The sequence below is a fragment of the Haplochromis burtoni genome, unplaced genomic scaffold (genome assembly GCF_018398535.1).
Source record: "Haplochromis burtoni strain Fernald_Lab_line unplaced genomic scaffold, NCSU_Asbu1 Contig_126, whole genome shotgun sequence".
Classification (NCBI taxonomy): domain Eukaryota; kingdom Metazoa; phylum Chordata; class Actinopteri; order Cichliformes; family Cichlidae; genus Haplochromis; species Haplochromis burtoni.
Window position 1 is genome coordinate 1,229,561 of NW_024582487.1, and position 15,184 is coordinate 1,244,744.

Genomic DNA, 15,184 nt, shown 5'->3' on the forward strand with positions numbered 1-15,184 from the left:
TCATTTAAGACACAAAGAAACTCTGTTGTAAAAGCCAGCTTCTTCCAGTTCAGGGCTCTTGCAAAAACTAAGAACATTTTTATCATTTGCTAACTTCAAGAAAGTGATACGTGCATTTACTTAATCCAGGGTTGAGTACTGTAATAGTCTTCATTTTGGTATCAGCCAGGCTCTGATCTCTCACCTTCAGTTTGTTCAGATGCTGCAGCCCAACTCTTGACAGGCAGTCGTAAGCATGACCATATTTAGAATTTATGGTTCAGGGGTGACAGAAGAGGTCTGCTGGTAATCTAATGATGGCAAATGTACCTACAGAGAGTTCTGCTGCCAGTGGAAGCAGTCTGCCAGGGATACCAATGGTCTGTGGGGTACTCTTGTTTGTGCTGTTGTTGATCCATCACCCTATTGTTGAAGAAGAGTGAAGCTATAACACACAAAGAGCTGAAGTGAAAACCAGTGTTCAAAATAATGAAAAGTGTGCTGCATTTTTCATGCTCCATGCTTTCTTTTTTAGGCCTTTCTGATTCTTAGCGAATTCTGCTATTGGATTGTGCAAATTCTAAGACATAACAACCACAACTGAGTTTACTAATGAAAAAAAAAAGAGTGATAAAAAAATGTCATATAGGGCAATGCTTGTGTGACCAAGTGGTCGGCGGGGTTATAAAAGAAATAGTAATGACATGACAACGCCACCAAGAGGAATTTCACCTCCAGGAAATATATATATTTAAGAAAAATAAATAAAAGAGGCCGCACATATTCAAGGATGCACACCGAGGCAGGTTGGCTCCAATATTAATACAGTTTTATTTATAGTCAAAATAAAGAATAAAATTAATACATTAATGTAGCATCGTAGTTGACAGTGTCCTAAAAGTACAATAAAACAATCATGGAACTTGGACTAACCAGCAGCCGTGGACCCAAAACAAAATCACACAAAAAGAAAATCACTACAGCTGGCACCCAGTGTTGTACAAAAGGAAAGTGTGAAAACGATCCACCACCTGAGGTCCCTGGACCACTGGCACATCCTCTGTTCACTGAAATAAAACACAGAACAACACGTTAAAAGAATAAAAGGACGCTGAGCATCAGGCTCGCTACATATCATCTTTAATAGCTTTAATAAAAGAAATCACACACACACACACACACACACACACACACACACACACACACACGGCTTACTACATCCCACGAGTCAAACCACAGCTTGTGCTGGTGGTAATTGTCCAGGCCTCCGCTTCCGCCATTTTTTTCGACAAAATTATCCACACCACCGCCGCGCTATGAAATCTGGGATATGTTGGGCCATGAAGGCTACACCGACCCATCCTTAAAATTCAGGGAAATTAAGGACGCATTTCAGGGCCACATTTCAAGCAGCCTTTGAATTGGGACAGCCTTCGTCGTGTCGCTGTGACGTAATCGGCCTTAAAATGCGGCCTTCAAGGCCGCAGACCCTGAATTGGGATACAGCCTAAATCCGCTCATTGGTACTTCCTGGCTTGTGTAGTTACTAGGTAACAAAAGCTCAACACTGCCCCTAGCGTCCTGGAGCACTTCCGTTGTGTTTTGGAATTTGCAAGTGTTTTGGAGTTTGCATGTGTTTTGGAGTTAAAAAAAGTTTAAAGTTCCCAACACGACACTCGGGCAGAGGATCGCTCTAGCCCGATCACAGAGGCGTGGGGACAAGCAGCAATCCAGAATAAAATAGAATAAAACCAGGTGGACCAAAGAAAGGTAAGCCCACTTAATAAAAACAGCTCCAGGAAAATAAAAGATGACACCAGACAAGACAAGACAGCAGCTGCACTGAGGAGGAGCCCTCAACCAGCGACTAGGCAGGCGTCTCGATTCTCCAATTAAGGTTGGGCGATTTGCCACGGAGAGGTGAAGGCAGCAATCAAACCCCCTGGACCGGAGGCGCTATACTGCACTGGTGGAGATAACTCTAGCACCTCTCTCCGCAGCGCTGGAGTAAAACAGAAGCTGCTGCACTGTAGCTGTTACATGATCTGCTCAATTGTTGATCAATCCGTAGCGGTGTGCCAGCATTTACTGCTGCTTTTCGCGAAAGGCACGGGAGGAATAAACCAGGAGAAGACCGGCTTCACTTTATACGGACTGATGCCACCCTGCAATCAATATGCAGGTGGGTTCCGACTGCTAACAGGTTAACCTAGTTGCGAATGCAGGAGAGAGCGAGGGCGGGAGAGCGAGCGAGGGAGAGAGAGAAAAAGAAAGGCGAGTAGCCCATCCGGCTACACTTGTGTCTAATGCGCATGGGTTTCCATATAGTAAGAAGTTGCATGAATCAAACCCGACATCAGGCAGAAACGTACAAAGTTCTGCTGTTCTTGTCATCACGTTCTTATGAAAAATCGCTTACTCAGTTCTCAGGAAAATTACATCACGTCTCACACAATTAAAATAGCTTATCTATGTTTTTCTCTGATGATGAAGCACATCCTGGAAACATCAAACAAAAATATTGCCCCCAAAAAACATCATCTGACTTTATTTTAAAAATTCCACGACACCCCCCCCCCCCCCCCCCCCCCCCCCCCCCCCCCCCCCCCCCCCCCACCACACACACAAAGAAGCTGTTTAATACAGTTTCAAACAATAGCCATAGAGACCATGGGTTACATTTCAAAGCAGGAACACAATCTTTATAATGGCATAAAACCGTCGTTTATGTATCTGCAGCTGGTAAGTGAGGATGAGGTAATCAGGATAACATATTATGGCATTAGTACTCAGGATAAGCGTGGGTGGAGACAAAAACACACAACAACATTTAACATGACGGCAGATGTCGGTCAAGATTCGATATTATTCAAATGACGCAGATACTACGCACAAGCCTTATAACGGATGTGAACAGAAAATTTGAGCCTTATAAGTTTCACCACAACAGACAAGAGAAAGAGTAGGCAATCAGAATCAGAATCAGAATCAGAATACTTTATTAATCCCGAAGGAAATTAGGGTTACAGCAGGCAGCACGCTAATGGCGCATGCGCACTTACAAAGGAACCTTCTGACCAACTTTACACAAACATCACATTGGGGAGACATGTCAGAAAGGTAGGCTGATAGGAAAAAAACAACGAAAATACATAACATGAGGTAAGAGGAGGAGAAAAAAAACTCCACTCAGACTGAGCTCCTAGTGGGAGAACAGTTTGATAACAGAAAAAACACCTCAGCACAAAAAGCACATGACTATCAATACACCATAGAAACACAAGACAAGCAACAGGGGCGGGTAAAGGGTAAGAGAGAGCCGGTGTAGACAGCGCATCCGGTCCTGCAGCATGTCTGCGCTGGTCCAGTCGACTGCCATCTTCCCCGGTAGGGCACAAGCATCGAAGGCGTTTGGAAAGGGAGGGGGATCAGTGTGTGCATATCAGTGTATGTGTGTGTGTGTGTGTGTGTGTGTGTGTGTCCAGAGTTCAGCTGAGACAGTGTCCTTCGCCCCGCCAGGCTAAGTAAACAGTCTTCCAGCCAACCCAGGTGGCCTTGCATGGAATGGGGGGAACAGTCTAAACACAGTTGTTTTTAGGGTGTTTTGTTCAGCTCCAGCCTTGAGACCGCAGCTGGCGCCGAAGGGGTCTCCGCATGAAGTGATGATGGTTTTTACTTTAGTGCGAACAACTCATATGAATTTCAAAGCTGTTCTAACAGTCCAACACTGGTCTCTCAATCTCCCGTTGGAGAGCCGTGAGCTTTCTGTGATGTTATCCAAACTTACGTTCTGTGATGTTTTCCTTCTTTTTGCTCAAAGAGCAGGTTCCTAGAACTCACGACCGCAGTGCACTTCCCCAAGATGTGATCGAATTTGCGCTCAAAGATGTTATTCCAGATGTAATCCAGTTTTTCACTCAGAAGTCTTGTTCTGAGTATTCAAGGCAGCTGTACGTTCTCCAAGATCTTCTGTGCGACCGCCTTCGTCAAGAGCAAGAGCAGTGTGTGTGTGTGTGTGCAACATTGGCATTTGTTTACTCAGATCCAAGGCAGGCCAAACCTCTGTGTTACAACCTTCAGAAATTCCTGCTGTATCAATACAAAAGACACACATTCACAATATATGGGTACACAAGTCTGTTTTATTTCAAAGTGTTTCAAACTTTACAGCATTGGCAGACCCAGTGTCCATCATCCCTGCATTTGGCACAGGTGAATTTTTTCAAAGATTGTTTCAATTATTATTATTATGAGCTTTTACTTCTGTGGCTCTTTGGAGTTGAGACAAAGCTGTGTGAAAGGCATTAGCCATGTTGCTCGCTGATAGCATAATATTCTGTTTTAGCTAGCTGAAAGGTATTGTTTGCGGGCAAATACTACAGCCTTGAAAAAAAGCTTACATGTGAATTTTCAGTCAAATTTTTGGTCAACTTAAATACACCTAAAACAATGTCTAGAATGTGAAATGTTGGTATAATGGTGCTACTTGAAGCCTGAAAACGATCTCCCATAAAAAAAATGAGCAAACAGCAGTAGCAGATGTCCTGACTGGATTCTACGTTAGCATAGATCCCTCCAGAGTTTTGTGCACACGGTTTAGGTAAAAATGAAAAAGGTTGAGGTTTTACATTTAGTTCAGTATTACCTGTTGCCTGTGTCCTTGTCTTTTGGGAAAATACTTTACACAAGTAATGGCTCAAAGAGGATTCCTTTTTTTTTTTACTATGATTATTTGTGATTATTTGTGCAATTAATTAGTGTCAACTAATTTTAAATCAATTTTTAATCAATCTCCACACAGAATATGCTGTGAATATGAAGATGGAATATGGGGGACAGCAGAAGTGCGTTGAAGTTCCACAAAGGGATGAATGAAGGACATGCATATTGAATTGAAGAAATAAGTGATGAGATGCTGTTATTTGCATTTACCATGTCAGACCTTTTGATAAACAAAATTCTAATGAAAGTGAGAACATGTACACTGTTACATCTTTCAGAAAATGTTTTGAAATTGTGGTGCACAGTTCAGAATAAATGTTTTTCAAAAACCATTGCATCTTTTTAATAAATGTTTATTTCCAAAGGAATTTCTAGAAGTTCAGAACAGTAAAATTTCCACTTTTTAGAATTAATTAGAAGATAACTCTTATGTAGTTAAACTAAAATACTTTTTGAGAGTTAATATATAAACTCTTACCACCTAGTTAGCATTAGTAAGTGTTAAATTATCAACTCCAGATAGATTTGGTGTTTAACACTAAATCAGAGTTAACGTACCAACTCTCCAAAAAGAGTTAAATTTACAATCTCTGGTGTGGACCCATATAGACACTTTAATAGTGTTGAAATCTAATCTGACAGTGTTAATTTGGACATGCTGGATTTGCTGTGCAGTGACAAACCTTCGCAGACTCTGTGGGTCTAGCTTGGGCAGTGAAGCACGAGCGATTTGCTACTGCACTGGGCATTCCAATGTCCTCCTCACCCACACAGTGCCATCTTTTGCCATGTGGCTCAAACAGGGCTTTCCAGTACCACGGTGCCTCTTCCGTGGAGGCATGTTGGGTTCTTGTTCCGTCTCCTTTTCAGATTCTTCTGAGGAGGTATCAGTGGCCTGCTGGACAAATGAAACCTCTCCTCCATCAAAATCTGCTTCGTCCATTTCCTGAAGCAAGGCCAAAGCCTGTTGCGCAGAGAGGTTCTTCTTGCGTGGCAGTGATACGAAGGCTATCCTGATTTGTGTTCTCAGAAATGTGAACAAGAAATGATTCTTCTGCAAATGTGCCAGGCCTCAAGGATAATGGGTGGTTTGTACAACAAAAGCTGGAGGAGAAACGAGCTGACGACCTGTGAAAATAAAAAAGCCAGTAATTCTAGGAGGTGTTGGGTTGAGGGAAGTTACGCAAATTTGCGCAGGTTTAGTAAATCTAGTGCTAGAGGCCGTTGGGCCTGTCAATCAGATCATGAGAGAGAGTCTGTAGGATAGCATGCGTGTGGTTGGCTGAGAGTGTTTGGGGGGGTGGGTGTTAGAGAGTGTGCCTTTGGTCTATGCAGGGAAAAGGATCATGAAAAGGTGAAGAGAGAGTGACTTGTTTGTTTTGTTTTGATTCTGGAGAGAGCGTTTTCCCTGTTGTTTTGGCATTGGCTACAGTCCGCAGTTGACTGTGTTACTGTTCTTAATAAACAGCCAGTAAACGGAATACCTAATACCGTCTTCTGTTGGAGGGACACTACAATATTAATTAAAATGAAGCTGGTAACATCAGTAAAATCCATTAGTGTGAAAAACATATAGGCATAGTATATGTGGGTACAGTATATGCTAAAAATAGCTTTATTTAGCGTGTTGCAAGGTAGTCTGTGGACAACATGATGGCATCACAGTGTATAATTTAGACAGGGACGCTAAGAGGTCTTGGTGTACCTGCAAAGTTTGTCTCTCAGCTCCCAGTTGTGCACCAGAGTTAGTGGACAAAGAAACAAACACACATCACAGATGCTGTGAATTATAGGAAGGTGTATTATACTGACCGACTGGCCTCAAATGTCCATGAATGAGTCATGTGGCCTTTGTTAGAGACTAAAACCACAGGCCTGCTGCTCTTCTACCTACATTCTCACCATCCTCTGAATCGACCTTAGTTAATCTAACCAGTGCACACAAAAACACACCCAAACTTACTCTTGGAACTGATAATATCAGCTTTCAATAATTAGAAATAGTCATTTCTAATTATTGTCTATAATTAGAAATAGTCATTTCTAATTATTGTCCTGACGAAGCTGTTTACTATTATGCTATTTAAAACAAAGCAAAACATACTATTCCAAGTTTCCAAAGAGGAGGATTGTGTTTGAGTTTCTCATGCAAGTTAAAACTAACATCAGTGTTTTCACACCTCATGATTATTTTGTCCATTTGTGGGTAACACCTCCAGAGCTCTGCTGTTGTTTTGACCAAATTCATAACGAAAGACCTCCCACGCAAAAATTATTTGAGGATAACTGGTGTCATATGACTAAAAATTGTTCTTTCCCAGCTGCTAAACAAGTAAAATGTTTACAACCTGGACATAAAGATGGGCTCAACTGTTCAATTTCCACCTGTTTATGTCTACTGTTAACATGAATTCTGCTGTTTAATAAACACAGAATAAATAATATATGTTTTATTTAAAAGCACATTTCACACTGCATTATATAATGTACGTGGAGTAGTGGGCTTTAGGATAAATTGCACGAGGCTATCATTTAACTGTGTATGTTTCTGCTGCACAAAGAATAACCAAACAATTTCTAATATCATACATCCATTTTTAGGGTCTGGAGATAAGAAAATTATACAAATAATAATTAATAATAATCATGACCAGAAGACAAAAATAGCTGGAGTGTTTATGGTAATAATGACCTCATTATTGGATGAGGTCACAGTTGCTTTTAAAAATGGCTGTGGACAGGAAGTGTACTCTGGCTTCAGTAGAGACAAAACTACAGCATCTGCACATTTACACATTTACACAAATAGAATAACAGCACACATTAATTAGCTCTGATAGTGTCACTTTGGTAAAAAAAAAAAAAGGGATAAACATCACTCTTTTGTTTCTCTTTACATATGCCTAATGGTCTAATATGATCCGCCCACACACAAAAAACCCCAGTGAAGTCATGCTTCGGTGGAACATACTTATGTCTACATTTATACCTATGACACTCGAGTACGTGCCATTTCAGAGTCAAGAGTGAGAGAACGGGAGACAAGAAAAGACAGAATAAAGCACAATGGCTGGATTAAAACTGGCTAACATTTATGTGTTTGTGATACTAATGCTGCCATTAGCAGGTAAGGAAACATTTAACATATCTTTAAAAAAAATATGAGTCTGTATTTTTTTTTTAGTTCAAATTTTGCAGTAGTGACAAGATTTCTATGTACCACTATCCTAGTGATGCCACTTTTTTCCAAAAACAGATTTTCAACAGACTTAATCAGACAGACTGTTTTTTAGTCAAAAAGAATCTCACAGCTGAGTGTTTTGGTCTTTGCGCCTCAGTCAATTCAGATCAGAAGAAGCAGTTATGCATCTGTCTGTATTAACAGCGGGTATGTCCTTCGAAACTGTTTGCACATTGAATGGTCTGAAACGTTACAGTAATAAGACAGCATCACGATAAGGAAATTTAAAGCTAAGTCTACAGCAGGGGTGTCAAACATAAGAACTGACCCACCACAGACTGTCCCACTGGATGGCTTTGGAAAATGTAAAGGAAGGCATACAGAAGGCATTTTGGACTTTTAACTGTATTTTCGTAAGTTCTGCGTCTTTTCATACTGATAAAGACCTTTCCCCATTGCCATTTATACTACACTGAATAAATAAGACATAGTTGAACAATGAAATGACAGAAAGTTTCCATTTTTCACAATCTACTATAGAAATTTCTGTGAAGTCTGACGATGAGCTAACAAAACTTTTTCCTTTAATTTTATATTATTTCTTAAACCTTAAGCTCAAAGAGTCATGCTGACAGCCCTCTTTCACTTACAATAGCAGCATTACTTTATCATGTGGAAAAACAGTTGTATTGTTATATATATTAAATATATATCAGTGTTTAAATGTGTAGTTAAACTTCTTTACACTTACACAAAGGCTACAGTGGTCCTTTGTTTATCGTGGGAGTTATGTTCTAAAAATAACCCGCGATAGGGGAAATCCACAAAGTACTTTAACTTTTACAGTTATTATAGATGTTTTAAGGCTGTAAAACCCCTAACTACACACTTCATACACTTTTCTCAGACAGGCATGAACATTTTCACGTTTCTCTCTTGTTTAAACATTCTCAAAGTTCAAACCTTCGTAGAAAAATACATCCAGTATTATAGAATGAAACCAAAGATCAAACCCTGTTTTCAGGTCCAGAACATAGGAATAGAGCAGCTGCGAGAGAATTCAACATTAATGAATCAATGGTACAGAAATAGACGAAGCAAGAAGAACGAGTTGAGTAAAGTTTGACTTATATCACTGCTTATGTCACGCCTTATAACCCGATGTGTCTTATGGTCTGAAAAATACAGTAACTTTTAGCTTCCTTTAGCATGTCCGGAAGTCCAACTTATTGTGTGATGGTTAACATCTTCCTCTGCCTTTTGGGTGCTACCGCAGGTGTCTTTGACAGTGCAAAACATTTTGTCGACATTGTTGTGTTTGTTGGGGAGGAAACTTACAAACATACAGTACAGCACTTCAGAGTCTCACTGCCAGCGATCAAAGATTTATGTAAATTTGACAAGCTGAATGCATTCTGTGCTGGACAGGAGACACGGCATGGAGGATGGTCTACAGATAATGGTCTACAGCCGATCAGGACGCAGAACACAATGCGATGTAAAAAAAAAAAAAAAAGCATGCAAAATTGCACCAAAAAAATCCGCGAAATAGCGAGGCCGCAAAAGGTGAAGTGAGGGACCACTGTAATTTCACTGGTCTGGTCCACTTAAGATCAAAGTGGGCTGTATGTGGTCCACCATTTCAAATGAGTTTGACATCGTTGGTCTCCAGAGTAAAAGTACAGAAACTTTTACAGGTAGTGATGTGAGACAGGAATCGAATACCAGGTTTTATATGCCAGAACTTCTAATCTAATGAAGAATGAAGACAAAAGTTTTACGTTTGTATGTTTTTTATTTGTTTGTTTTGCTTTGCTTTTCTCTTTTCCTCAGCAGCAGGAACTCACCCCTACCTGTCTGTTAGGATTGGAAATGAAATCACGTTGGCTTGTCAAAACAGAGAAGACTTTAATAAAAGCTGTAACAGTACTACCTGGCTATTTGGTGCTTCCCGAAGTTTCATAACAGTGCCACTGTTTGAACATGGGAAGATTCACAATGACGCCAGATCTAAGTCAGGCAGACTGAGTGTCACAGAAAACTGTTCTCTGGTTATAAAGAACATCACATCACTGGATGACGGTCGTTACAACTGCAGACAGTTCATATCAGGAAAACAAGTTTCAAACTTTATGGTTTTTCTGTCTGTTTTTAACAGTGAGTATTTCTATCATAATATTTTTGCCTTAAACTGTTTCAAACATTACAATAATTATAATTAGAGGAAGGTCATTAACTCTAAAGTGACTGATAAAGTCTACTTTTGGCTTCTCTCGTATTCACAAAAGGTCACCGCAGGAGACAATTCGTATTTGATTTGGCAGATTTAAAGCCAGATGATCTCGAACTACCAATTTTTCACTTATTAAGCAGATGTGCAAATCCAACCTTTATTTAATTATGTGTGATTTACACACAAACATATAAAGATTTATAGATTCTAATAGCTTCATAAACAGGAAGCAAAAACTCAGAGGAGAATCTAATTCATTGTTCTAAATTATGCTTTACCTATAATGCTGTATGTTTTTGTCATGATAACTTTCTTCTTCTGTCTTCTTCAAACTTATTAAATAATCATTTTAATTAAAGTACCCAGAATGAACTTTGTTTTTCTTTCTTTTTTATCAGCAGCAGGAATCCCACCATCCAATTTCACCAACAACGTGAGCCATGAAGGTGAAGTGCCTTTGTTTTGTGCAAGTAGTGGAGCATTACTATTGCTTATCTATGAGCAGAAATTCAGAGCTGTAGGAAGGGCCTTGAAATTGAGGGTGATAAAGTGAATGTGTGTGTGTATGTGTGTGTCAGTCACAAACACAGGTGAGCAAATTATGAAACCATAAAAGAAGAAAAAACATTTAAAAGTATACCAGTCTTCCAACTACAAGGTTTCTCAAGACACAGCAGTGAAAATATACAATAAATCTATTTGTGCATAGCTGACAAGAAAACTTTAAAGTTTATATAGTTAAGTTTAAATAAGTTTATATAGTTCACTAAATTGAAAATTAAAAAACTGAAACTAAATGTAAAAAACATTAAAGGGAACTAACTAAAAAATGTTTTAAAAAGTGTGCAAAATGTCTTGCAGGACATTTAGCTGGGAATACATATTGGCTGATAGGTCATTTTGAAAAAAACAAAAAACAACCCCCACCCCCCAAATCAAAACAGCTAAATCACATATTTTAGAGAAAAAATAAGAATAGTAGTTTTATGTAAAGAGTTTAAATACCTTTATAAATTTTGCATTTGGCAGGGGGTCCTTGATGTCTGCCTTTTGCATTTCCCATTTCCTATAAATATCACTTGCACTGTCAAAATGCAGCAGACTTTAATGCTAAATGTAACAGTAAAACCTGGACCTTTGTTGGTTGAGTAAGTAATACATCAGCGACACTGTCACTGGATCAAATCACTGGATGACAGTGATTACCGCTGCAGGGAGTTTTGATCAGGAAAACAAGTTTCAGACTCTGGGGCTCTTCTGTCTGTTTCTAACAGTTAGTGTTTCTATAGTGATGTGTGAACCTTCAAACATTACAGTAATTATGATTAGAGTGAGGAAGTTAAGTGTAAAGCCACTGATAAAGGTTACTTTTGACACTCCTTGTGTCACTACAGGGGTCACCACAGCTGGTAGCTCAACATATTTGATTTGGCAGATTTTAATACCAGATTCCACCCTGATGCAACCCCCTGTGATCTCCAACCAAAGATTTTTCCCTTTTTATGCAAATGTCTAAACCACACTGATACAATTATGTTGTTATTACTCACAAGAATAGACTTTTTTTTTTTTTTTTAATTAAGAGCCTTAAAACAGGAGACAGAAAATGAGATTGAAGAATATTTGTTTAAATTTTCAGTTTTGGACCCTGATGCTTGACCTATGATACTGTATGTGTTTATCGTTATGCATACAATGTCTTTTTTTTTCAAGCATGAACATTTCCAAATTTGAATCTAAGCTTCTGCTCACTTTTGTGAGCAAAATGTGAACAGTTGATACATACATAAATATGTATGTATCAAATATATTTATACATAAATATGTATAAAGTTATGGTGCAGAGATATATGTGTGAGTACACACTCACACACACACACACACACACACACACACACACACACACACACACACACACACACACACACACACACACACATACAAACAGTTTTGTCTGGTTTAATTATATCTGCATATTCCTAGATTGTAAAACTAAGTATCAGATATTTTATTTTTCTGGTATTCTTGACATCTTTAGAAAAGGACTCAGCAAGCACAAGAACAACAGCATCATCAACAACTACAGCAAAACCCAAATCAGAAGGATCTATATCAAGCGCAACAACTACTCAAGCACCCACAACAGCAGTTGTAACAACATCACCCTCAACAACAGTCATCAACAGTAAAACAACTATAACAACAACCAAAACTAAATCACCCATGAGAACAACCTTTACTAAATCAGTTACAACAACAACCACAGTTGTTGAATCCCTGATGACAAAAAATACAACTACATCGATTGTAATAAGAACCAAAGCTATATCCCTGGGGACAATAAGAATAACTACATCAAATACAACAGTGACCACAATTAAATCACCTACGAAAACAACCACATTTAATTCAACTACAACAATAACCTCAACTAAATCACACACGACAAGAAACACGACAGAATCAACTACAGCAACAACTACAATTAAATCTTCTCGAGCAGCTCAAGAATGCCCAAATGCAGGTCAGTACAGTTTTTCAAATCCTGCCAACATACTGAGCTCTGGTTCATAATAATGTCATGTTTCATTGTTTCACTTATGAACTTTACAGTTCAGTCCAACATCATTCTGATCGTTGTAGCCGGTGGGTTTGCAGTACTGTTTATAATGATTGCTATCGTCATATGGAAAATAAGTAAACGTAAGAATGGTATATTTACAATTTATAAACAAAAATGTCTTTACAAGTCAGTCAGTATTGAACTGAAATGTGTCCTTTTCTATGTTTTTAGTGAAAAAATCACCGACAAGTGGCAACATTGTGAGTTTTCAAATTAAATAATCAGGGTTTTAAAGAATAATGACAACTTTTGTGAATTCTTTTATCTTCTCTATCAATAATTTTCAGTAATAAACTTAAACTAAACTATGTTTGTCAAGGAAATGAGCACAGACAACTGCCATGTACCAGGAACCAGTCAAGAAAGGGTGAGATTATGCACCAGTGCAAATTCACACTTGTTTCATATTTACAAGTACAAGACTGAGTACAAGTATTTTTTACTCGGGTGACAGAGCACATGTATTTTTTTCTCTAAGTGTGTTTAAGTGTTTATTTGTTACGTTTCTTACTCTTATCTCACAGGCTCACAGTAAACGTCAGGAAGGTGATGTGGTGACCAACAGGAGAGTCAGAGTTTCCTACGCCTCTTCTGCAGCTTCCAGTGATAGCAGCAGCATCTACGCCACCATGAAAAGAATCTAATGGTCCAGAATTCAAATGAGAAAACTAGCAAATGAAACTTTTCATTTGTTTAACTACATTAAGAGAGATTTTCTGCATATCTGCTATGTTTTTTACATCAGCGGTCTCCAACCTTTTTTGCGCCATGGACCGGTTTATGCCCGACAATATTTTCACGGACCGGCCTTTAAGGTGTCGCGGATAAATACAACAAAATAAAACTAGTACCGGTACCGAAAAAAAGAAAATGTATTCATAAACTATACATTTCACACCTGAGCCTCAACTCTCGCGGCTCGGTACCAAACGACTCACGGACCGGTACCGGTCCGAGGCCCGTGGGTTGGGGACCGCTGTTTTACATAACAGTTATATATTCCAGATATTTTAACCCCTGTTTTTTCAGTGTTTTTTTCCTATCTTACATTACATAAATACCATACATACATACATATCGTTTGATAATCAGTCTTTAGCTTTTCATATTCACATCTTAACATTTGCACTGACCTTTTTCATATTTAAGCATTCATAATTATTTGTTATAATTACAAGTATTAGTAGTATTACTTAGTAAAATTAAATTTTCAGTAGTATATATTATTCAATATTTAGTAATATTCAATATCATGCCTGAAATTCACTATATAACCTTCATAATTTATTTTTGTCTAGTTTTATCTAATTAACAATCTAAAAGTACATTTTCATTTACATTAAAATGTGGTTAATTCTTTTTTTTAAACATCAACCAAAATGTTTTTTTAATTTATTTTATATTTTTCAGATTTACGAATAGATTAAATACAGTGATAGTAATAGCTGTAATACTGTGACATCAAGAGTTATGACCAGCATAATCTTAATGAAGTATACATTTGTAAAATTTCTTTCTTATATTGCAGTATATTGTATTTTTTAATAGTAGTAGTATGCAGTTAAATACAATCAATATGCAAATGCTTTCAGGTGCATCTTTTTATTTTTAAGATTAATTCACATAGTTGCCATTTAATCTCACTTTGTCGCAGGTTTATGCTGTGACTTTCGTACATGAAGTCACAATCTCTCATGTATCAGTAATATTAATCAATAATGTTTTGTGTTGTTGGTTATGATGTTCTTTCTGAGTTTAATAAAGAATTTTAATGTTCAGCATTTTTTTTTCAAATAAACACAGATATTGAAAACAATGATTTTCACATACAAGGTCTTGAATAATCAGGCCCAATCTAAACACCTCATCTTATAACCCAGTAGACCACTTCACTCTAAAACTGCAGGCTTCTTGTGGGTCTTAGAGTATTTACAATTAGAATGGGTGGCAAAGCCTTCATCTTTCAGGCTCCTCTTCTGTGGAACTAGCTTTCAATTTGATTTTGGAGGCAAACACTATCTCTGCTTTTAAGATTAGGATTACAACTTTCCTTTTTGACAAAGCATGTAGTTAGGGCTGGATCAAGTGACCCTGAATCCTCCCTTTGTTATGTTGGAATAGGTGTAGGCTGCTGCACTGAATATTTCTTCTTCAGTCACCTTTTCCACTCATTATGTGTTGATACACCTCTCTGTATTTAATTATTGGTTATTATTAGTCTCTGGCTCTCTTCTTCCCGTGAGCCCAACCAGTCACAGCAGAGCCTGGTTCTGCTGGAGGCTTCTTCCTGTGTCTACAGAGAATACATGTCATATTTTTTGTAATAAGAGGGAATAACAAGCATATATATTTCATTATAAAATCTTTAACAGTATATGTTCCGCTAGATTTAATCAGTACATTTTATAAAGAGACCGTATAGATCTGACTGATCTGATGCTGAAAT

At 38.1% G+C, this 15,184-nt stretch overlaps 1 protein-coding gene across 1 annotated transcript; it reads left to right on the plus strand.

Moving 5' to 3' along the window:
* Positions 1 to 7,566: 7,566 nt before the first annotated feature.
* Positions 7,567 to 13,567, plus strand: LOC106633349 (putative GPI-anchored protein pfl2). Its single transcript, XM_042224045.1, has 8 exons — positions 7,567 to 7,828; positions 9,716 to 10,039; positions 10,514 to 10,561; positions 12,154 to 12,639; positions 12,729 to 12,818; positions 12,910 to 12,938; positions 13,058 to 13,105; positions 13,263 to 13,567. The coding sequence occupies exons 1-8, from the start codon at positions 7,768 to 7,770 to the stop codon at positions 13,380 to 13,382; spliced, it is 1,206 nt and encodes a 401-aa protein (XP_042079979.1). The 5' UTR covers positions 7,567 to 7,767; the 3' UTR covers positions 13,383 to 13,567.
* The last annotated feature ends 1,617 nt before the right edge of the window (positions 13,568 to 15,184 follow it).